A 25,821-nucleotide genomic window follows, 5' to 3' on the forward strand; every position below is an offset into this window, starting at 1 on the left:
TTCCCTCTCTTTTCTCTTCCTCTCATCAATCAAGGAGCTTTCCTTCATCCACTCACTCTCTCTCTTTTCTCTTCCTCCCATCAACCCAGGAGCTTTCCTTCATCCACCCATTCCCTCTCTTTTCTCTTCCTCTCATCAACCCAGGAGCTTTCCTTCATCCACCCATTCCCTCTCTTTTCTCTTCCTCTCATCAACCCAGCAGCTGTCCTTCATCCACCCATTCCCTCTCTTTCCTCTTCCTCCCATCAACCCATCAGCTTTCCTTCACCCACCCATTCCCTCTCTTTTCTCTTCCTCCCATCAACCCAGGAGCTTTCCTTCACCCACCCATTCCCTCTCTTTTCTCTTCCTCCCATTAACCCACCAGCTTTCCTTTATCCACCCATTCCCTCTCTTTTCTCTTCCTCTCATCAACCCAAGAGCTGTCCTTCATCCACTCATTCTCTCTCTTTTCTCTTCCTCCCATCAACCCAGGAGCTTTCCTTCATCCACTCATTCTCTCTCTTTTCTCTTCCTCCCATCAACCCAGCAGCTTTCCTTCACCCACTCATTCCTTCTCTTTTCTCTTCCTCCCATCAACCCAGCAGCTTTCCTTCATCCACTCATTCCCTCTCTTTTCTCTTCCTCTCATCAACCCAGGAGCTGTCCTTCATCCACTCATTCTCTCTTTTCTCTTCCTCTCATCAACCCAGGAGCTTTCCTTCATCCACTCATTCCCTCTCTTTTCTCTTCCTCCCATCAACCTGCCAGCTTTCGTTCATCCACTCATTCCTTCTATTTTCTCTTCCTCCCATCAACCCACCAGCTTTCCTTCACCCACCCATTCCCTCTCTTTCCTCTTCCTCCCATCAACCCAGCAGCTGTCCTTCATCCACTCATTCCCTCTTTCCTCTTCCTCCCATCAACCCACCAGCTTTCCTTCACCCACCCATTTCCCTCTCTTTCCTCTTCCTCCCATCAACCCAAGAGCTTTCCTTCATCCACTCATTCTCTCTCTTTTCTCTTCCTCCCATCAACCCAGGAGCTTTCCTTTACCCACCCATTCCCTCTCTTTCCTCTTCCTCTCATCAACCCAGGAGCTTTCCTTCATCCACTCATTCCCTCTCTTTTCTCTTCCTCCCATCAACCCACCAGCTTTCCTTCATCCACTCATTCCCTCTCTTTTATCTTCCTCCCATCAACCCACCAGCTTTCCTTCATCTACTCATTCCTTCCATTTTCTCTTCCTCCCATCAACCCACCAGCTTTCCTTCATCCACTCATTCCCTCTCTTTTATCTTCCTCCCATCAGCCCACCAGCTTTCCTTCATCCACTCATTCCCTCTCTTTTCTCTTCCTCCCATCAACCCAGGAGCTGTCCTTCATCCACTCATTCTCTCTCTTTTCTCTTCCTCTCATCAACCCACCAGCTTTCCTTTATCCACTCATTCTCTCTCTATTCTCTTCCTCCCATCAACCCAGGAGCTTTCCTTCATCCACCCATTCCCTCTCTTTTCTCTTCCTCTCATCAATCAAGGAGTTTTCCTTCATCCACTCATTCCCTCTCTTTTCTCTTCCTCCCATCAACCCAGCAGCTGTCCTTCATCCACTCATTCCCTCTTTCCTCTTCCTCCCATCAACCCACCAGCTTTCCTTCACCCACCCATTTCCCTCTCTTTCCTCTTCCTCCCATCAACCCAAGAGCTTTCCTTCATCCACTCATTCTCTCTCTTTTCTCTTCCTCCCATCAACCCAGGAGCTTTCCTTTACCCACCCATTCCCTCTCTTTTCTCTTCCTCTCATCAACCCAGGAGCTTTCCTTCATCCACCCATTCCCTCTCTTTTATCTTCCTCCCATCAACCCACCAGCTTTCCTTCATCTACTCATTCCTTCCATTTTCTCTTCCTCCCATCAACCCACCAGCTTTCCTTCATCCACTCATTCCCGCTCTTTTATCTTCCTCCCATCAACCCACCAGCTTTCCTTCATCCACTCATTGCCTCTCTTTTCTCTTCCTCCCATCAACCCAGGAGCTTTCCTTCATCCACTCATTGCCTCTCTTTTCTCTTCCTCCCATCAACCCACCAGCTTTCCTTCATCTACTCATTCCTTCCATTTTCTCTTCCTCCCATCAACCCACCAGCTTTCCTTCATCCACTCATTCCCGCTCTTTTCTCTTCCTCCCAGCAACCCAGGAGCTTTCCTTCATGCACTCATTCTCTCTCTTTTCTCTTCCTCCCATCAACCCAGGAGCTTTCCTTCATCCACTCATTCCCTCTCTTTTCTCTTCCTCTCATCAATCAAGGAGCTTTCCCTTCATCCTCTCATTCCCTCTCTTTTCTCTTCCTCTCATCAATCAAGGAGCTTTCCTTCATCCACTCATTCCCTCTCTTTTCTCTTCCTCTCATCAATCAAGGAGCTTTCCTTCATCCACTCATTCCCTCTCTTTTCTCTTCCTCTCATCAATCAAGGAGCTTTCCTTCATCCACTCATTCCCTCTCTTTTCTCTTCCTCTCATCAATCAAGGAGCTTTCCTTCATCCACTCACTCTCTCTCTTTTCTCTTCCTCCCATCAACCCACCAGCTTTCCTTCACCCACCCATTTCCCTCTCTTTCCTCTTCCTCCCATCAACCCAAGAGCTTTCCTTCATCCGCTCATTCTCTCTCTTTTCTCTTCCTCCCATCAACCCAGGAGCTTTCCTTTACCCACCCATTCCCTCTCTTTTCTCTTCCTCTCATCAACCCAGAAGCTTTCCTTCATCCACCCATTCCCTCTCTTTTCTCTTCCTCCCATCAACCCACCAGCTTTCCTTCATCCACTCATTCCCTCTCTTTTATCTTCCTCCCATCAACCCACCAGCTTTCCTTCATCTACTCATTCCTTCCATTTTCTCTTCCTCCCATCAACCCACCAGCTTTCCTTCATCCACTCATTCCCTCTCTTTTATCTTCCTCCCATCAACCCACCAGCTTTCCTTCATCCACTCATTCCCTCTCTTTTCTCTTCCTCCCATCAACCCAGGAGCTTTCCTTCATCCACTCATTCTCTCTCTTTTCTCTTCCTCCCAGCAACCCAGGAGCTTTCCTTCATGCACTCATTCTCTCTCTTTTCTCTTCCTCCCATCAACCCACCAGCTTTCCTTCATCTACTCATTCCTTCCATTTTCTCTTCCTCCCATCAACCCACCAGCTTTCCTTCATCCACTCATTCCCTCTCTTTTATCTTCCTCCCATCAACCCACCAGCTTTCCTTCATCCACTCATTCCCTCTCTTTTCTCTTCCTCCCATCAACCCAGGAGCTGTCCTTCATCCACTCATTCTCTCTCTTTTCTCTTCCTCTCATCAACCCACCAGCTTTCCTTTATCCACTCATTCTCTCTCTATTCTCTTCCTCCCATCAACCCAGGAGCTTTCCTTCATCCACCCATTCCCTCTCTTTTCTCTTCCTCTCATCAATCAAGGAGTTTTCCTTCATCCACTCATTCCCTCTCTTTTCTCTTCCTCCCATCAACCCAGCAGCTGTCCTTCATCCACTCATTCCCTCTTTCCTCTTCCTCCCATCAACCCACCAGCTTTCCTTCACCCACCCATTTCCCTCTCTTTCCTCTTCCTCCCATCAACCCAAGAGCTTTCCTTCATCCACTCATTCTCTCTCTTTTCTCTTCCTCCCATCAACCCAGGAGCTTTCCTTTACCCACCCATTCCCTCTCTTTTCTCTTCCTCTCATCAACCCAGGAGCTTTCCTTCATCCACCCATTCCCTCTCTTTTATCTTCCTCCCATCAACCCACCAGCTTTCCTTCATCTACTCATTCCTTCCATTTTCTCTTCCTCCCATCAACCCACCAGCTTTCCTTCATCCACTCATTCCCGCTCTTTTATCTTCCTCCCATCAACCCACCAGCTTTCCTTCATCCACTCATTGCCTCTCTTTTCTCTTCCTCCCATCAACCCAGGAGCTTTCCTTCATCCACTCATTGCCTCTCTTTTCTCTTCCTCCCATCAACCCACCAGCTTTCCTTCATCTACTCATTCCTTCCATTTTCTCTTCCTCCCATCAACCCACCAGCTTTCCTTCATCCACTCATTCCCGCTCTTTTCTCTTCCTCCCAGCAACCCAGGAGCTTTCCTTCATGCACTCATTCTCTCTCTTTTCTCTTCCTCCCATCAACCCAGGAGCTTTCCTTCATCCACTCATTCCCTCTCTTTTCTCTTCCTCTCATCAATCAAGGAGCTTTCCCTTCATCCTCTCATTCCCTCTCTTTTCTCTTCCTCTCATCAATCAAGGAGCTTTCCTTCATCCACTCATTCCCTCTCTTTTCTCTTCCTCTCATCAATCAAGGAGCTTTCCTTCATCCACTCATTCCCTCTCTTTTCTCTTCCTCTCATCAATCAAGGAGCTTTCCTTCATCCACTCATTCCCTCTCTTTTCTCTTCCTCTCATCAATCAAGGAGCTTTCCTTCATCCACTCACTCTCTCTCTTTTCTCTTCCTCCCATCAACCCACCAGCTTTCCTTCACCCACCCATTTCCCTCTCTTTCCTCTTCCTCCCATCAACCCAAGAGCTTTCCTTCATCCGCTCATTCTCTCTCTTTTCTCTTCCTCCCATCAACCCAGGAGCTTTCCTTTACCCACCCATTCCCTCTCTTTTCTCTTCCTCTCATCAACCCAGGAGCTTTCCTTCATCCACCCATTCCCTCTCTTTTCTCTTCCTCCCATCAACCCACCAGCTTTCCTTCATCCACTCATTCCCTCTCTTTTATCTTCCTCCCATCAACCCACCAGCTTTCCTTCATCTACTCATTCCTTCCATTTTCTCTTCCTCCCATCAACACACCAGCTTTCCTTCATCCACTCATTCCCTCTCTTTTATCTTCCTCCCATCAACCCACCAGCTTTCCTTCATCCACTCATTCCCTCTCTTTTCTCTTCCTCCCATCAACCCAGGAGCTTTCCTTCATCCACTCATTCTCTCTCTTTTCTCTTCCTCCCAGCAACCCAGGAGCTTTCCTTCATGCACTCATTCTCTCTCTTTTCTCTTCCTCCCATCAACCCAGGAGCTTTCCTTCATCCACTCATTCCCTCTCTTTTCTCTTCCTCTCATCAATCAAGGAGCTTTCCCTTCATCCACTCATTCCCTCTCTTTTCTCTTCCTCTCATCAATCAAGGAGCTTTCCTTCATCCACTCATTCCCTCTCTTTTCTCTTCCTCTCATCAATCAAGGAGCTTTCCTTCATCCACTCACTCTCTCTCTTTTCTCTTCCTCCCATCAACCCAGGAGCTTTCCTTCATCCACCCATTCCCTCTCTTTTCTCTTCGTCTCATCAATCAAGGAGCTTTCCTTCATCCACCCATTCCCTATCTTTTCTCTTCCTCTCATCAACCCAGCAGCTGTCCTTCATCCACCCATTCCCTCTCTTTCCTCTTCCTCCCATCAACCCATCAGCTTTCCTTCACCCACCCATTCCCTCTCTTTTCTCTTCCTCCCATCAACCCAGGAGCTTTCCTTCACCCACCCATTCCCTCTCTTTTCTCTTCCTCCCATCAACCCACTAGCTTTCCTTTACCCACCCATTCCCTCTCTTTTCTCTTCCTCTCATCAGCCCAAGAGCTGTCCTTCATCCACTCATTCTCTCTCTTTTCTCTTCCTCCCATCAACCCAGGAGCTTTCCTTCATCCACTCATTCTCTCTCTTTTCTCTTCCTCCCATCAACCCAGCAGCTTTCCTTCATCCACTCATTCCTTCTCTTTTCTCTTCCTCCCATCAACCCAGCAGCTTTCCTTCATCCACTCATTCCCTTTCTTTTCTCTTCCTCTCATCAACCCAGGAGCTTTCCTTCATCCACTCATTCTCTCTCTTTTCTCTTCCTCCCATCAACCCAGGAGCTTTTCTTCATCCACTCATTCTCTCTCTTTTCTCTTCCTCCCATCAACCCAGGAGCTTTCCTTCATCCACTCATTCTCTCTCTATTCTCTTTCTCCCATCAACCCAGGAGCTTTCCTTCATCCACCCATTCCCTCTCTTTTCTCTTCCTCTCATCAATCAAGGAGCTTTCCTTCATCCACTCACTCCCTCTCTTTTCTCTTCCTCTCATCAATCAAGGAGCTTTCCTTCATCCACTCACTCCCTCTCTTTTCTCTTCCTCCCATCAACCCAGGAGCTTTCCTTCATCCACTCATTCCCTCTCTTTTATCTTCCTCCCATCAACCCACCAGCTTTCCTTCATCCACTCATTCCCTCTCTTTTCTCTTCCTCCCATCAACCCAGGAGCTGTCCTTCATCCACTCATTCTCTCTCTTTTCTCTTCCTCTCATCAACCCACCAGCTTTCCTTTATCCACTCATTCTCTCTCTATTCTCTTCCTCCCATCAACCCAGGAGCTTTCCTTCATCCACCCATTCCCTCTCTTTTCTCTTCCTCTCATCAATCAAGGAGTTTTCCTTCATCCACTCATTCCCTCTCTTTTCTCTTCCTCCCATCAACCCAGCAGCTGTCCTTCATCCACTCATTCCCTCTTTCCTCTTCCTCCCATCAACCCACCAGCTTTCCTTCACCCACCCATTTCCCTCTCTTTCCTCTTCCTCCCATCAACCCAAGAGCTTTCCTTCATCCACTCATTCTCTCTCTTTTCTCTTCCTCCCATCAACCCAGGAGCTTTCCTTTACCCACCCATTCCCTCTCTTTTCTCTTCCTCTCATCAACCCAGGAGCTTTCCTTCATCCACCCATTCCCTCTCTTTTATCTTCCTCCCATCAACCCACCAGCTTTCCTTCATCTACTCATTCCTTCCATTTTCTCTTCCTCCCATCAACCCACCAGCTTTCCTTCATCCACTCATTCCCGCTCTTTTATCTTCCTCCCATCAACCCACCAGCTTTCCTTCATCCACTCATTGCCTCTCTTTTCTCTTCCTCCCATCAACCCAGGAGCTTTCCTTCATCCACTCATTGCCTCTCTTTTCTCTTCCTCCCATCAACCCACCAGCTTTCCTTCATCTACTCATTCCTTCCATTTTCTCTTCCTCCCATCAACCCACCAGCTTTCCTTCATCCACTCATTCCCGCTCTTTTCTCTTCCTCCCAGCAACCCAGGAGCTTTCCTTCATGCACTCATTCTCTCTCTTTTCTCTTCCTCCCATCAACCCAGGAGCTTTCCTTCATCCACTCATTCCCTCTCTTTTCTCTTCCTCTCATCAATCAAGGAGCTTTCCCTTCATCCTCTCATTCCCTCTCTTTTCTCTTCCTCTCATCAATCAAGGAGCTTTCCTTCATCCACTCATTCCCTCTCTTTTCTCTTCCTCTCATCAATCAAGGAGCTTTCCTTCATCCACTCATTCCCTCTCTTTTCTCTTCCTCTCATCAATCAAGGAGCTTTCCTTCATCCACTCATTCCCTCTCTTTTCTCTTCCTCTCATCAATCAAGGAGCTTTCCTTCATCCACTCACTCTCTCTCTTTTCTCTTCCTCCCATCAACCCACCAGCTTTCCTTCACCCACCCATTTCCCTCTCTTTCCTCTTCCTCCCATCAACCCAAGAGCTTTCCTTCATCCGCTCATTCTCTCTCTTTTCTCTTCCTCCCATCAACCCAGGAGCTTTCCTTTACCCACCCATTCCCTCTCTTTTCTCTTCCTCTCATCAACCCAGGAGCTTTCCTTCATCCACCCATTCCCTCTCTTTTCTCTTCCTCCCATCAACCCACCAGCTTTCCTTCATCCACTCATTCCCTCTCTTTTATCTTCCTCCCATCAACCCACCAGCTTTCCTTCATCTACTCATTCCTTCCATTTTCTCTTCCTCCCATCAACACACCAGCTTTCCTTCATCCACTCATTCCCTCTCTTTTATCTTCCTCCCATCAACCCACCAGCTTTCCTTCATCCACTCATTCCCTCTCTTTTCTCTTCCTCCCATCAACCCAGGAGCTTTCCTTCATCCACTCATTCTCTCTCTTTTCTCTTCCTCCCAGCAACCCAGGAGCTTTCCTTCATGCACTCATTCTCTCTCTTTTCTCTTCCTCCCATCAACCCAGGAGCTTTCCTTCATCCACTCATTCCCTCTCTTTTCTCTTCCTCTCATCAATCAAGGAGCTTTCCCTTCATCCACTCATTCCCTCTCTTTTCTCTTCCTCTCATCAATCAAGGAGCTTTCCTTCATCCACTCATTCCCTCTCTTTTCTCTTCCTCTCATCAATCAAGGAGCTTTCCTTCATCCACTCACTCTCTCTCTTTTCTCTTCCTCCCATCAACCCAGGAGCTTTCCTTCATCCACCCATTCCCTCTCTTTTCTCTTCGTCTCATCAATCAAGGAGCTTTCCTTCATCCACCCATTCCCTATCTTTTCTCTTCCTCTCATCAACCCAGCAGCTGTCCTTCATCCACCCATTCCCTCTCTTTCCTCTTCCTCCCATCAACCCATCAGCTTTCCTTCACCCACCCATTCCCTCTCTTTTCTCTTCCTCCCATCAACCCAGGAGCTTTCCTTCACCCACCCATTCCCTCTCTTTTCTCTTCCTCCCATCAACCCACTAGCTTTCCTTTACCCACCCATTCCCTCTCTTTTCTCTTCCTCTCATCAGCCCAAGAGCTGTCCTTCATCCACTCATTCTCTCTCTTTTCTCTTCCTCCCATCAACCCAGGAGCTTTCCTTCATCCACTCATTCTCTCTCTTTTCTCTTCCTCCCATCAACCCAGCAGCTTTCCTTCATCCACTCATTCCTTCTCTTTTCTCTTCCTCCCATCAACCCAGCAGCTTTCCTTCATCCACTCATTCCCTTTCTTTTCTCTTCCTCTCATCAACCCAGGAGCTTTCCTTCATCCACTCATTCTCTCTCTTTTCTCTTCCTCCCATCAACCCAGGAGCTTTTCTTCATCCACTCATTCTCTCTCTTTTCTCTTCCTCCCATCAACCCAGGAGCTTTCCTTCATCCACTCATTCTCTCTCTATTCTCTTTCTCCCATCAACCCAGGAGCTTTCCTTCATCCACCCATTCCCTCTCTTTTCTCTTCCTCTCATCAATCAAGGAGCTTTCCTTCATCCACTCACTCCCTCTCTTTTCTCTTCCTCTCATCAATCAAGGAGCTTTCCTTCATCCACTCACTCCCTCTCTTTTGTCTTCCTCCCATCAACCCAGGAGCTTTCCTTCATCCACCCATTCCCTCTCTTTTCTCTTCCTCTCATCAATCAAGGAGCTTTCCTTCATCCACTCATTCCCTCTCTTTTCTCTTCCTCTCATCAATCAAGGAGCTTTCCTTCATCCACTCACTCCCTCTCTTTTCTCTTCCGCCCATCAACCCAGGAGCTTTCCTTCATCCACTCATTCTCTCTCTTTTCTCTTCCTCTCATCAACCCAAGAGCTTTCCTTCATCCACACATTCCTTCTCTTTTCTCTTCCTCTCATCAACCCAGGAGCTTTCCTTCATCCACTCATTTTCTCTCTTTTCTCTTCCTCTCATCAACCCAGGAGCTTTCCTTCATCCACTCATTCCTTCTCTTTTCTCTTCCTCTCATCAACCCGGGAGCTTTCCTTCATCCACTCATTCCTTCTCTTTTCTCTTCCTCCCATCAACCCGGGAGCTTTCCTTCATCCACTCATTCCTTCTCTTTTCTCTTCCTCTCATCAACCCAAGAGCTTTCCTTCATCCACTCATTCCTTCTCTTTTCTCTTCCTCTCATCAACCCGGAAGCTTTCCTTCATCCACTCATTCCTTCTCTTTTCTCTTCCTCTCATCAACCCGGGAGCTTTCCTTCATCCACTCATTCCTTCTCTTTTCTCTTCCTCTCATCAACCCAAGAGCTTTCCTTCATCCACTCATTCCTTCTCTTTTCTCTTCCTCTCATCAACCCGGGAGCTTTCCTTCATCCACTCATTCCTTCTCTTTTCTCTTCCTCTCATCAACCCGGGAGCTTTCCTTCATCCACTCATTCCTTCTCTTTTCTCTTCCTCTCATCAACCCGGGAGCTTTCCTTCATCCACTCATTCCTTCTCTTTTCTCTTCCTCTCATCAACCCGGGAGCTTTCCTTCATCCACTCATTCCTTCTCTTTTCTCTTCCTCTCATCAACCTGGGAGCTTTCCTTCATCCACCCATTCCCTCTCTTTTCTCTTCCTCTCATCAACCCGGGAGCTTTCCTTCATCCACCCATTCCTTCTCTTTTCTCTTCCTCTCATCAACCCGGGAGCTTTCCTTCATCCACTCATTCCTTCTCTTTTCTCTTCCTCTCATCAACCCGGGAGCTTTCCTTCATCCACTCATTCCTTCTCTTTTCTCTTCCTCTCATCAACCCGGGAGCTTTCCTTCATCCACTCATTCCTTCTCTTTTCTCTTCCTCTCATCAACCCAAGAGCTTTCCTTCATCCACTCATTCCTTCTCTTTTCTCTTCCTCCCATCAACCCAGGAGCTTTCCTTCATCCACTCATTCTCTCTCTTTTCTCTTCCTCCCATCAACCCGGGAGCAGTGTCTGTGGCTGTGAACTGCAGAACAGCCGCTGCTCATCTCTTCATCTCAAACCACCTTCCTTTAGTCTCACTGTGCTGCCGACGCGGGAACACCGACGGTAACATAAGAATCTGTGGGTATTTCAGTCGTCTGTCAACTCAGAAAACTAACTCAGAATTACTCCTCGTACTGACAAACCACAGACCAAACGAGTTTACACGAACAGATGGTTGAAATGGAAGAAGAATATTTCTCTCTCTCTGTCACCGCTCCCACGTTGCCAGTCTGGAGTGAACCAGTTAGTGGTTAGCAGCTAGCAGTTAGCATATAGCAGTCAGCGGTTAGCAGCTAGTAGTTAGTGTATAGCAGCTAGCAGTTAGCATATAGCAGTTAGGAGCTAGCAGATAGCAGCTAGCGGTTAGCAGACACGTAGGTGAGCAGCAGGCTCAGCGTGATTAGTTTATCGGCAGGTAAAGTCCACAGGGCACTCTGAGAGTGGAGCTCCTGATCATCCACACATATGAACAAACACTCATCATCATGACAAATGAAATGCCAGCTCTCTCCTCTATAATCCCTCATGACTCTGTCTGTCGCTCAGTTGTCCATCAAGCTGCCGTGGCCTTTGACCTTTGACCTTCTGACTATCAGCTGGGTGATGGAACAGAGGGGGCTGTGTTGCCGGGCGGGATTCCTTTCTCGTTAGAACACCGGCACAGAGCGAGTGTGCCACACACGCCGGCTGTCTCACCTTGCAGCTGTTTGAAGCGTCCGTCCAGCTGGTTGAAGTTGAGGAGCAGCTGAGGAGCTGAGCTATTCTCTGGGTGGAGGCAGTCCTGCGAGTCCCAGTCCAACTCCATCACTCACACAACCCAACACACGCTTTCCACAAAAAAAAAAAGAAAATGAAAATAAATATGTGCCTTTGCTGATGACAGTTTGTTTGATACAGTCCAGAGAAGAAGGAGCGAGCGTCTGTCCTTCAGAGAGTGCTGAAGACGAGTGGGACTGGCCGGACGAAAGACGACAGGACGTCTACGACACTGTCTCCTCCCAACCCGTCCAAACAAAGTCACTACCCCTTCTCTCTCTCTCTCTGTCTGTCACACACGCACACACACACTACGATCCTGTGCTAGCTTGAAATTCCTGAATTGAAACTCTTGACAAGAGCCAATGAGAGAGAGACAGAGACAGAGAGAGAGAGACACACACACAGATAAACAAACTGAGAGGAAAAGAGTCTCTCTCTCTCTTTGTGTCCCACACACGGCGCACACCTTTCCCATGAGGACGTGTGTGTGTGTGTGTGTGGTGCAGCCAATAGCGGAGCAGTATGGTGAGGATATCACAGACAGGAGGGTGGGGCTGGGCGGTACCACGTGTCCATGGAGATGAGGGGGGGGGGGCATTGGCCCATTTCCTGCTATTGTTGTTTGCTCAACACAGAAGAAGACAAATGAAGAAACCCAGAAAGGCCTTCACATTCCTGACGCTCCCTCAGTGCACTTCCTCCACACACATCCTGCCACGCGGGGGACAATCCCACATGATGATGATGATGATGATGTGTGTGTGTGTGAGTGAGTGAGAGAGAGAGAGAGAGAGGTCACCTCCCAAACAAAGGAGGAGTTCCACCCCCCCTCACACAAATATATACACTCAAAAACACACACACACACAAACTCACAATTACACACACACACACACACACACACACACACACACACACACACGGGCTGGTAATAAAGGCAGGGTTATTGTGTTGCCGTGATAAGACATGACACACAGTTAATGATTACACACAGTCACCACTTACTGAAGACACAACATGAAGCTTTTCTTTCTTTTGCTATCATTTACACATGACTTGGTGATGAGTTTAGAGGAAAATGTTACCATGTAACATCATCAACACAGAAATGTTACCATGTAACATCTCACAATACAGAAATGTTACCATGTCTGTTCATGTAACATCTCTCAACACAGAAATGTTACCATGTAACATCTCCAAACACAGATATGTTATCATGTAACATCTCTCAACAAAGAAATCATCATGTAACATCTCCAAACAGAAATGTTACCACGTAACATCTCTCAACAAAGAAATCATCATGTAACATCTCCAAACAGAAATGTTATCATGTAACATCTCTCAACACAGAAATGTTACCATGTAACATCTCCAAACACAGATATGTTATCATGTAACATCTCTCAACAAAGAAATCATCATGTAACATCTCCAAACAGAAATGTTATCATGTAACATCTCTCAACACAGAAATGTTACCACGTAACAACTCTCAACAAAGAAATCATCATGCAACATCTCTCAAACAGCAGAGTTACCATTGTGAGGAGCATTGAGTTAATAAATGTCATTTTATTCTTCCTGTTTCTGGTGTATTAAAGACAACACCAGACCTTGCAGACTGTAGCAGTGTGGGATGTGGATGGTTGGTGTCCGGTAGGACTTCACCAGGAAACATGACAGTCCCTACAGACTGTAGCAGTGTGTGATGTGGATGGTTGGTGTCCGGTAGGACTTCACCAGGAAACATGACAGTCCCTACAGACTGTAGCAGTGTGTGATGTGGATGGTTGGTGTCCGGTAGGACTTCACCAGGAAACATGCCAGACCCTACAGACTGTAGCAGTGTGTGATGTGGATGGTTGGTGTCCGGTAGGACTTCACCAGGAAACATGACAGATGGTTGGTGTCAGGTAGGACTTCACCAGGAAACATGCCAGACCCTACAGACTGTAGCAGTGTGTGATGTGGATGGTTGGTGTCCGGTAGGACTTCACCAGGAAACATGACAGTCCCTGCAGACTGTAGCAGTGTGTGATGTGGATGGTTGGTGTTTGGTAGGGCTTCACCAGGAAACATGCCAGACCCTACCGACTGTAGCAGTGTGTGATGTGGATGGTTGGTGTTTGGTAGGGCTTCACCAGGAAACATGACAGATGGTTGGTGTCTGGTTGGCCTTCACCAGGAAACATGACAGAGAGCATAGTGTTTTTATCTTCATCACAGCAGCCAGATGAGGGAGAAGAAGGCAGATGGTGTTGAGTTAGAAGAAGAAGTGAAGTTGTAGTGTCTTACCAGCAGATATGACAGAACAACCTGGTAGAAGACCTTTACCAACACATAGATCTATCTATCTATCTATCTATGATTCACAGTCACATGCCATCCAGAATAAAGAGACAACCCCTCGTTGCCATGGAAACTGACACAGCATCCGAATGGAAGCAGTTCAAACTAAGTGACTTATCTTCCTCAATACACCTTACAGTGTTGTGTTACTGTGTGCTGTATATTGTGAGAGAAATGTAGGAATTCCTTGGGTACATAGTGTATGTAGGTCTGTAGTTTTGTCCTGTTTTTTTGGGCTGGTGTGTCCTTGTGTCCTTTGTGTTAAGGCAGAGAGAGCCAGAACAAAATAACTTCATCGTATTCTAAACACACATAACCCAGCAACTGAGGATGCACAAGCCAGTGCATTCTTGGTGCTGGTCCCAAACACGGATGAATGGAGAGGGTTGCGTCAGGAAGGGCATCCTGCTTAAAACCTTCGCCAAATTAAATATGCGGATCATAAAATCAGATTTCCATACTTGATCGGTCAAGGCCTGTGTCACAAACAACTACCAGTGGTACTGTTAACCAGCAGGGTGCCGGTGGAAACTATGCTACTGTTGGGCGAAGAAGAAGGAGAGGGGGAAAGCATGTGCAGAGGCAGCAGGAGAGGAGGAAGGGTAGGAGTGTGGAGGTGAGAGTCAGAACTTTGAATGTTGGCACTATGACTGGTAAAGGGAGAGAACTGGCTGATATGATGGAAAGAAGAAAGGTGGCATACTGTGTGTGGGCTGTGAAAGGAACAGCTCCTTCCTATCTCCCGGCCATGGTCAAGCCCTACACCCCTGCCCAACCACTTCGCTCTGCTGCCTCGGGCTGCCTGGTTGCCCCGTCACTCAGAGGCCCTTGCTGCCGATCGACCCGGTCACGGCTCCTTTCTGTCCTGGCCCAACAGTGGTAGAATGAACTCCCCACTAATGTTAGGACAGCGGAGTAGCTGCCCATCTTTCGGCGCAGGTTGAAAACTCACCTCTTCTATAACTACTACCCTGTTACTTGTTCTTAGCACTTATTGTATTCACTCATTTAAAAAAAAAATTTTTTCTTTAATGCAATTGTACTTTAGCACTGGTTTCGCTCTTAGATGCTTGTTTAGATGCACTTATGACCTCTGATGACTAGTAGTTCTCCTGATCTCCTACGTTAAATGCACTTATTGTAAGTCGCGTTGGATAAAAGCGTCGGCTAAATGACTGGAAAGTAATGTAATGTGTGCAAGAGACCAGGGGGAAGGGGAGTAAGGCCAGGAGTAACGGAGGTGGATTCAAACTCTTCTACCATGGTGCAAATGGGAGGAGAAATGGGGTAGGGGTAATTCTGAAGGAAGAGTATGTCAAGGCTGTGTTGGAGGTGAAGAGAGTGTCGGACAGAGTGATGAGTATGAAGCTGGAAATCGAAGGTGTGTTGATGAATGTTATCAGCGCATATGCCCCACAAGTTGGGTGTGAGATGGAAGAGAAAGAAGAATTCTGGAGTGAGTTGGATGACGTGGTGGAGAGGGTACCCAAGGAAGAGAGAGTGGTGATTGGAGCGGACTTCAATGGACATGTTGGTGAAGGGAACAGAGGTGATGAGGAGTGATGGGTAGGTAGGTTGTCAAGGAGAAGAATGTGGTAGGACAGATGGGGGTGGATTTTGTGAAAAGGATGGAAATGGCTGTCGTGAATATATATTTCAAGAAGAGGGAGGAACACAGGGTGACGTACAAGAGTGGAGGAAAGTGCACACAGGTGGACTATATCTTATGTAGAAGGTGCAATTTGAAAGGGATTGGAGACTGCAAGGTGGTGACAGGGGAGAACGTAGCTAGGCAGCATCGGATGGTGGTCTGTAGGATGAATTTGGAGACCAAGAAGAGGAAGAGAGTAAATGCAGAGCCAAGGATCAAATGGTGGAATTTGAAGAAGGAAGACTGTTGTGTGGACTTCAGGCAGGAGTTAAGACAGGCACTGGGTGGTAGTGAAGAGTCGCCGGATGGCTGGGCAAGCACTGCAGAAATAATGAGGGAGACAGCTAGGGAGGTACTTGGTGTGGCATCAGGACAGAGGAAGGAAGACAAGGAACAGGTTGGCAAAGAAGAAGCAGGATAGTCAGAGAGATGAAGAAAGTAGACAGGAGTACAAGGAAACGCAGCGAAAAGCAAAGAGAGAGGTGGCAAAGGAAAGGGAAAAGGTGTATGGTGAGTTGTATGACAGGTTAGACACTAAGGAAGGAGGAAAGGACTTGTACCGATTGGCTAGACAGAGGGACCGAGCTGGGAAGGATGTGCAGCAGGTTAGGGCGATCAAGGATAGAGATGGAAATGTGCTGACAAGCGAGGAGAGTGTGCTGAGAAGGTGGAAGGAGTACTTTGAGGGGCTGATGAATGAAGAAAATGAGAGAGAGCGAAGGTTGGATGATGAGGGGATAGTGAATCAGGAAGTGCAGTGGATTAGCAAGGAGGAAGTAAGGGCAGCTATGAAGAGGATGAAGAGTGGAAAGGCAGTTGGTCCCGATGACATACCTGTGGAGGCATGGAGGTGTTTAGGAGAGATGGCAGTGGGGTTTTTAACTAGATTGTTTAACACAATCTTGGAAAGTGAGAGGATGCCTGAGGAGTGGAGAAGAAGCATACTGGCACCGATTTTCAAGAATAAGGGTGATGTGCAGACCTGTAGCAACTACAGAGGTATAAAGTTGATCAGCCACAGCATGAAGATATGGGAAAGAGTAATAGAAGCTAGGTTACGAGGAGAGGTGACGAAGGCGTATGAGTTTAAATACTTGGGATCAACTGTCAAAAGTAACTGGGAGTGTGGAAGAGACTGCAGGCAGGGTGGAGTGGGTGGAGAAGAGTGTCAGGAGTGATTTGTGACAGAAGGGTACCAGCAAGAGTTAAAGGGAAGGTTTACAAGATGGTAGTTAGACCAGCTATGTTATATGGTTTGGAGACAGTGGCACTGATGAAAAGACAGGAGGTGGAGCTGGAGGTGGCAGAGTTGAAGATGATAACATTTTCATTGGGAGTGATGAAGAAGGACAGGATTAGGAACGAGTATATTAGAGGGACAGCTCAGGTTGGACAGTTTGGAGACAAAATAAGAGAGACAAGATTGAGATGGTTTGGACATGTGTGGAGGAGAGATGCTGGGTATATTGGGAGAAGGATGCTGAATATGGAGCTGCCAGGGAAGAGGAGAAGAGGAAGGCCAAAGAGGAGGTCTATGGATGTGGTGAGGGAGGACATGCAGGTGGCTGGTGTGACAGAGGAAGATGCAGAGGACAGGAAGAGATGTAGATGGATGATCCGCTGTGGTGACCCCTAATGGGAGCAACCGACAGTTGTAGAAGTAATAGCAGTAGTAGTAGTAGTAGCAGTAGCAGTCTAAATACATATGACAATAAACTTGAACTTGAACTACTGCACTTCAGATCAGTTCCTCATCATTTTAATAACCATTGTTAGCAAACAACAGCCCTGTGATGGTCTAGCGGCCTGTCCAGGGTGTCTCCCCGCCGCCGCCCAATGACTGCTGGGATAGGCTCCAGCATCCCGCCACCCTGAGAGCAGGATAAGCAGTTTGGATAATGGATGGATGCATGTTAGCAAATTTTACAATGCAATGAATGCAATGTTGTCACAGTGAGCAGAAATATTCATTGGCTGTTAAAAGCTGGTCATTCTCTTTAGTAAAGCTCCTGAAATGTGATACAGGAGGTTTGCAGTAGAAAGTGTTTTGTCTCACTGGATCAGAGGAGCAATACAGAAATCCTCAGTGAATAATACACATGGCCGTGGTAACTCTAGTTAATGCTCACGGTAATTTGTATATGAAACTGATGGTTGCTTTGGTTGTTATGAAACAGTCAGAAAACATTCTACCTGAGTCTCGGAGTGGATTTCACCCAAATAGAGGTACCATGGACATGATTTTCATTGCTCGCCAACTACAAGAAAAATGCCGGGAACAAAATCAACCACCATACATGGCCTTCATAGACCTCACCAAAGCCTTTGACTCTGTGAACCGTCAGGCTCTGTGGATGGTTCTGGCAAAAATTGGCTGCCCGGACAAATACATCCGGATACTGAGACTACTGCATGACAGTATGTCAGCCACAGCACTCAGTGGCAGTGGAGATGAAACGGAACCCTTCAGGGTTCACACTGGAGTCAAGCAGGGCTGTGTCATTGCTCCTACCCTGTTCTCCATTTTCATTTCTGCTATCCTCCATCTTATGGGTAAACACCTGCCACAAGGAGTCAGAATCATGTACAGAACCGACGGACAACTCCTGAACATCAACAGATTCAGGGCTAAAAGCAGCACCACCACCTTATCCATCATGGAGCTGCAGTATGCCGATGACAATGCCCTCATGGCCAGTGCACTCTGGATGCTTTTGCCAAGGCATACAAGCAGCTTGGTCTGGCCCTTATCATTAAAAAAGACCCAGATCCTCTACCAGCCACCACCCAACACAAATAACCCTGCTCCACCCCCAACTATCTATGTTGACAAAACCAGACTGGAAAATGTGGACCACTTTACATACATTGGAAGCCTCCTATCCTCCAAAGCTAATATTGATGAGGAAATACACCACCACCTCAGTTGTGCCAGTGGTGTCTTCTCAAGACTGAGGAAAAGGGTCTTTGAAAGCCGCGACCTCCAGGCCAGGACGAAAATCCTGGTCTACAGAGCGGTAGTGTTGCCCATCCTACCGTATGGATCAGAATCCTGGACCACATACAGCAGGCACCTGAAGGCACTAGAGGCACATCATCAGAGGTGCCTCTGAAAATCCTCAAGATCACCTGGGAAGATAGATGCACCAACACCAGCGTCCTGGAGGAGGCTAACATTCCTGCTATCACTGCCGCCATTGCCCAACACCAGCTCAGATGGACTGGCCATGTCATCTGTATGCCTGACCCTCGCCTTCCAAAACAAGTCCTATACTCTCAGCTTCTCATAGGACAACGTGCCCCGGGAGGTCAAAAGAAAAGGTATAAGGATAACATCCAAGTGAACACCAAAAGAATGCCACATAGACCCTAAGACCTGGGAGGACACAGCAACCAACAGCGCCACCTGGAGAAAACTTGTCTGGGAAGGAGCTGCACTTTATAATAATGATCTCCGCCATGCTGCAGAAGACAAGGCAAGACTCAGAAAGGAGGGAGTTTCCACCGAAAAGGCGCAAACCAATCATCATATGACTAGTCATCATATGACTAGTGAACATGATCATATGACTAGTAAATATCATATGACGAGTGAATATCATCACATGACTAGTGAATATCATCATATGACTAGCAAATATCATAATGTGACGAGTGAATATCATCATGTGACTAATGAATGTCATCATATGACTAGTGAATATCATCATATGACTAGAGAACATCATCATATCCATAGTAAATATAATGTGATGAGTGAAAATCATCATATGACTAGTAAATGTCATCATGTGACTAGTGAACATCATCATATGACTAGTAAATATAATGTGACGAGTGAATATCATCATGTGACTAGTGAATATCATCATATGACTAGTGAATATCATCATATGACTAGTGAATATCATCGTATGACTAGTAAATATCATCTAATGGAATATCATCATGACTAGTGAACATCATCATATGACTAGTAAATATAATGTGACGAGTGAATATCATCATGTGACTAGTGAATATCATCATATGACTAGTGAATATCATCATATGACTAGTAAATATAATGTGATGAGTGAAAATCATCATATATGACTAGTAAATATCATCATATGACTAGTTAACATCATCATATGACTTGTGAACATCATCATATGACTAGTGAACATCATCATATGGCTAAACATATGTTTCTTTATCTGTGAGCGACTGACCCAGACCTCCCTAGAGAAAATATTCACCGTTAATCAGCGTCTGTAGAGTCCCTCACTATGAACACAACCTGAGTCACGACAAGCTATTGAAACACAAGACGTGAAGGTAGCATCTGCATTTGACTGATGAAGACCATGGTACTTTTTAGAAACGGATCTTTTATTTTGGACCCATTAACCATTGGCAGTAAGGACATGAAGTGGAAGTGTGATTCACACACAGCCAGCCACCATCTGATCTCCAACCAACATGTTAACACAAACCAAACCACTGAAAATTCACTGACCCACAGACAACCAGCAGGAAGTGATGTCGTTTACTGTAAGCACCGATGTAACAATCTGATTGGATGACGAGCAGGAAGGTCATGTTACCCATTTGGAACCATTCAGGAGCTGAAGGAAATCTGGCAACAGTTTCTCTGTAGGAGCACACAGCCCGATTTCATCACAACAGAACATTTTCAGCTCATCACACAGCTCAACACACAGCTCAGCACACAGCCCGATTTCATCACAACAGAACATTTTCTGCTCAACACACAGCTCAACACAGCTCAGCATAGCTGAACACAGCTCATCACACAGCTCAACATACAGCTGAACAATCAGCTCAACATACAGCTCAACACACAGCTCATCATACAGCTGAACACACAGCTGAACAATCAGCTCAATACAGCTCAACACCCAGCTCATCATGCAGCTCAACACAAAGCTGAACAATCAGCTCAACATACAACTGAACAATCGGCTCAACATACAGCTGAACAATCGGCTCAACACACAGCTCATCATACAGCTGAACACACAGCTGAACACAGCGGTTCTGCGACAATGCCACATACATATACACTGATCTGCATACTAAACGATCTGCATACTAAGCAGCACTATGTCCACAATTATATCCAACACAACACATATCTACATTTTATTGTCTTCACCAGGTTCCATTCTTCCTCCTATTCACACACACACACACACACACACACACACACACACACACACACACACACACACACACACACACACACACACCTGCCAGGGCTTTGATGCGGGAGCGTTCAAACAGGCGGGCGGAGCTGTTCTCGTTGTCCCATTCGTCCTCCCAGCGGTTGTTGACCGTGTCGGTGCTGCTGTACTGCGTCTGCAGCTCCATCTGGTCCAGCTCAGCTGCCACCGTCGTCATCATGACCTTTCACCTCTGACCTCTCACCAAACACACCAACACATTGGAGGCTTTTCCTGAAGCCCTGAGAGACAGAAGAACATTTCATCAATCTACACAGTATACCACAAACATATACTACACACATATACCACACACATCACTACACACACACATACTACACACATCACTTAACACTCACGACACACACACACACTACACACATCACTACACACATACTACACACATACTACACATATCACTGCACACATCACTACACATATCACTGCACACATCACTACACACATCACTACACACATATACTCCACACATCACCACACACATATACTACACACAAGTACAAACCAATACCACACACATCACTACACACATCTCTCTGTGTCTTTTTCACGAATTTCAATTCAAGAATTTCAAACCAGCACAGGAACATGGACACACATTGTAAAGTGACATTGTGTGCGTGTGTGTGTGTGTGTGCAGTTCGTTACTGAGGGCCCACGGTACACTTCAGGATGTTCTAATCCCCGTTTGTTTGCTTTTTAATTATGCCAAAACAAAACAACAAACTGTGTGTTCAGTGTGTGTGCGCACTGCGTAGGGAATCCAGGATGTCAACATCCGGTTTTTACTAATGAACAGCAGCTCTCTTGTTTCCCCAAATCAGCTTCACTACCCAACCATGTACCTCTGACCTTCCTATTACAACAAAGTAGCCCTTTATATATATACACACACACACACACACATATATATATATATATATAGTGTAACGTGCATGGATAAGTAGACACGTTGGTCCTTGCCTAACGGGTCGGACCCTTTAGTCGACTGGTTAACGCTGTCGCTTGCGGAGTGGGAGACACGGGTCCGTGTCCCGGCTGCGGCAGCGGTTCCCAGACTGCCCCCCGAATTCGCTACTATATATATATATATACACACACACACACACACACACACACACACATATTCATGTATACATATATATATATTTATGTATATACATGTGCCACTGCTCTTCTGTTGTCGGCTGGATTCGCTGTTGTTTTCTTGTTTGTCTTGTCGCCTTTTGTATGTCTGTGTGTGGTTTAAATCGGAGAGTTCCGCTGGCGTCGTGTGTGGCTGCCGCTTCTCCCACCATCTTGTCTTTCTCCTCTCTGTCCCGGTTTTTTCGGCCCTCCGTGCTAGCCGCCTAACTAGCCGACTGGCTAACCACCACTCGGCTAACCTTAGCTTTACGGGATTCCGGCCCTCCGTGCTAGCCGCCTAACTAGCCGACTGGCTAACCACCACTCGGCTAACCTTAGCTTTACGGGATTCCGGCCCTCCGTGCTAGCCGCCTAACTAGCCGACTGGCTAACCACCACTCGGCTAACCTTAGCTTTACGGGATTCCGGCCCTCCGTGCTAGCCGCCTAACTAGCCGACTGGCTAACCACCACTCGGCTAACGTTAGCTTACGTGATTCCGGCCCTCCGTGCTAGCCGCCTGACTAGCCGACTGGCTAACCACCACTCGGCTAACGTTAGCTTTACGGGATTCCGGCCCTCCGTGCTAGCCGCCTAACTAGCCGACTGGCTAACCACAACTCGGCTAACCTTAGCTTTACGGGATTCCGGCCCTCCGTGCTAGCCGCCTGACTAGCCGACTGGCTAACCACCACTCGGCTAACGTTAGCTTTACGGGATTCCGGCCCTCCGTGCTAGCCGCCTAACTAGCCGACTGGCTAACCACCACTCGGCTAACCTTAGCTTTACGGGATTCCGGCTCTCCGTGCTAGCCGCCTAACTAGCCGACTGGCTAACCACCACTCGGCTAACGTTAGCTTTACGGGATTCCGGCCCTCCGTGCTAGCCGCCTAACTAGCCGACTGGCTAACCACCACTCGGCTAACGTTAGCTTTATGGGATTCCGGCCCTCCGTGCTAGCCGCCTAACTAGCCGACTGGCTAACCACCACTCGGCTAACCTTAGCTTTACGGGATTCCGGCCCTCCCTGCTAGCCGCCTAACTAGCCGGCTGGCTAACCACCACTCGGCTAACGTTACCTTTACGTGATTCCGGCCCTCCGTGCTAGCCGCCTAACTAGCCGACCAGCTAACCACCACTCGGCTAACGTTAGCTTTACGGGATTCCGGCCCTCCGTGCTAGCCGCCTAACTAGCCAACTGGCTAACCACCACTCGACTAACGTTAACGTAACGTGATTCCGGCCCTCCGTGCTAGCCGCCTAACTAGCCAACTGGCTAACCACCACTCGGCTAACGTTAGCTTTACGGGATTCCGGCCCTCCGTGCTAGCCGCCTAACTAGCCGACTGGCTAACCACCACTCGGCTAACGTTAGCTTACGTGAGCTCTGACCTCCTGGCTCTCCACGCTAGCTAGCGGATCTGGCTTCGTCCCCCAACGCCCGCTGGAGTATTTTCTTTATTTTCCCTCGGCAGTGGACACTATCCCTCTTTGGGCCACCATCAACTGGGACTAGCGTGATGTGGACATCACCATCCCTGGCGGCGGCACTCCCCTTCATATGGTGAGTAGCTAGCCTCATCCCGTCCGTGCTCTGCGCTACCCCTCTTACATTTCCAGCGTTATTAACCCACCCATCTCATGGAACCAACTCTCTGCTGCCCTCTTCTGTTTCTACTTACGCTACCCCCCTTATTACGACTACAGAGAATACCCTGGTTTCCCGTTTTATTAGCTTCCCTCCTCCTCCCTTACACTGCTCTCCTGATGAACTCCTGTCCCTCAACAAAAACTACCGGCTATCCTCTGTTGCACGGTACCTCCGCTCTGTCTGCTGGCATCCTCCGCTGCCGCCATTATCTTCATCACGGCCCCAGACACTCCCGTCATCTACATCCTTCCACTAACCCCGATACGATATCCCACATCCAAACCCTATGCTCCCACCGGCCCCCCTCCACTGCACCCCCCCCGCACTGCTAACCTGGACAACCCTAGACCTCTCCAGCATGTCCCCACTACGTTGCCCTCTCATTCCATCAACCTTGCCTCCTTAACACCCGATCACTAAATAACAAAGCCCTTATCCTACATGAAGCAATCACTGATAATTAATTTGACTTTCTCCTGCTCACTGAAACCTGGCAACAACCTGGCGACTTTTTCTCCCTCAACGAAGCATCCCCCCTGGTTTTGGCTACATCTGCAGACCCCGTCCCTCCTGTCGTGGAGGTGGTCTTGCTGCCTTATTCAATCAGAACTTCAGGACCACTGAGCTCTCACTCCCCACCGTCTCATCATTTGAATTCCTCGCTTTTAAAACCTGCTCAATGGCTGTCATTCTCATCTACCGGCCACCCACACCAAATCCATCTTTCCTGTCCGACCTCTCTGAACCCCTCACAAGAGCCTCATCTCTCTCCTCACACTTACTACTGCTTGGTGATTTTAACATCCACATTGATTTACCCACCTGTAAATTTGCATCAGAATTCATCACTCTATTGGACAATTTCAACCTCACCCAGCACGTCACTTTCCCCACCCATGTCAAAGGCTATATCCTTGACCTGGTCTGCTCAGTCAATCTACCGATACACAACATACATCCATCCCCATGTCCTCTGTCAGACCACAATCTCATCCAGTTCACTATTTCATCCCCAACTCCTCGGCCACACCTCCTCAGAGAAATAACATTCCGCAATACTAAATCCATTGACCCCCTTCAACTCTCTGATCTGCTCTCCTCTGCTCTCCCCCTGGAATCAGCCTCTACCTTACCTGATGATCTCACCAATCACCTCAACGCCACCCTGTTTGCCTCCTTCAACACACTGGCCCCTCTCAAAACAAAAACAGTCTCCTTCAACACCTCTGCACCCTGGTTCACACCTGAACTCCGCACAATGAAACAGACTGCCTGCCAACCGGAACGACTTGACGAGAAAAAATCTCTCACTGTACATCAAGAAGCCCATAACTTCCACCTCTCTGCCTACAAAGAGGCCCTCACCGCCGCCAAGTCTGCCTATTTTTCCACCATCATTAATGATTCCGACCGCAACCCCCGCACCCTCTTCTCCACTGTAAACAACCTCCTCAAGCCCCGTACCGATGCCCTCTCCAACTCTACTCCTGAACAATGCAACTCATTTCTCCAATGTTTTGTAGACAAAATCGCTGCTATCAACAAATCACTGTCCCCTGCATCTGACTCGGCAGCACCTACTCCAGCCCCTCTTCTCCCCATTCCTCTTGACCTCCCTACCCCTCCCCCTGATCGCCACCTCTCCCACTTTGTTCCAGTTGCCCCTACCACTATCTCTGAACTCATCAGCTCATCAAAATCCACAACCTGCTCCCTTGATCCCCTCCCCACCCCGCTACTGAAGAAATGCCACCCTGCCCTATGCCCCTACCTCACCAAACTTTTCAATCCCTCACTGTCCCATGGAATTATCCCCACTGCCTACAAAACTGCAGCTGTCACCCCAATTCTCAAGAAACCTGGTCTTGATCCATCCTGCCTCAACCACTACCGGCCAATTTCCAATCTCCCCTTCCTCTCTAAAATCCTGGAACGCATTGTCGCCACACAACTCCAAACCTACCTACACTCCAACAACCTACTCGAACCCCTCCAGTTTGGTTCTCGCCCACTCCACTCCACAGCACTGAAACTGCACTCCTTAAAGTACTTAATGACCTCCTCATCTCTGCTGATACTGGAGCCCTTAACATCCTCATCCTCCTCGACCTGAGTGCAGCCTTCGATACTGTGAGCCACAACATCCTGCTCACCAGATTGAAAGATGTCGGAATTGAAGGCACTGTACTCAGCTGGCTCCAGTCCTACCTCTCCAACAGGTCACACTTCATCTCACTTCACAACCACTCCTCTGTTCCATCCACAGTCACACAAGGTTCTGTACTCGGCCCACTCCTTTTTATCATCTACATCCTCCGTCTTGGTCAGATTCTCCGCCATTTCAACTTGGACTTCCACCGTTATACTGATGACACCCAGATATACACTACCGTTCAAAAGTTTGGGATCACCCAAACAATTTCGTGTTTTCCATGAAAAGTCACACTTATTCACCACCATATGTTGTGAAATGAATAGAAAATAGAGTCAAGACATTGACAAGGTTAGAAATAATGATTTGTATTTGAAATAAGATTTTTTTTACATCAAACTTTGCTTTCG

The 25,821-nt window shown here is 47.6% G+C and overlaps 1 protein-coding gene across 4 annotated transcripts in view; it reads right to left on the reverse strand.

Annotated features, from left to right (window-relative positions):
* The window catches only part of LOC130113312 (spectrin beta chain, non-erythrocytic 1-like), a 126,507-nt gene extending 105,810 nt beyond the window's left edge, over positions 1–20,697 (reverse strand). For 2 of the 4 annotated variants that reach the window (XM_056280895.1, XM_056280899.1), the window contains exon 1: positions 20,494–20,697. In XM_056280895.1, coding sequence (XP_056136870.1) covers positions 20,494–20,647 — 154 coding nt within the window. In that variant the 5' untranslated portion in view covers positions 20,648–20,697. Of the gene's footprint in view, positions 1–11,169; positions 11,535–20,493 lie in introns of those variants that run through there. The other 2 variants (XM_056280898.1, XM_056280896.1) reach the window with 2 other exon arrangements.
* Positions 20,698–25,821: the final 5,124 nt, after the last annotated feature.

This window comes from Lampris incognitus, chromosome 5 (genome assembly GCF_029633865.1).
Source record: "Lampris incognitus isolate fLamInc1 chromosome 5, fLamInc1.hap2, whole genome shotgun sequence".
Taxonomy (NCBI): domain Eukaryota; kingdom Metazoa; phylum Chordata; class Actinopteri; order Lampriformes; family Lampridae; genus Lampris; species Lampris incognitus.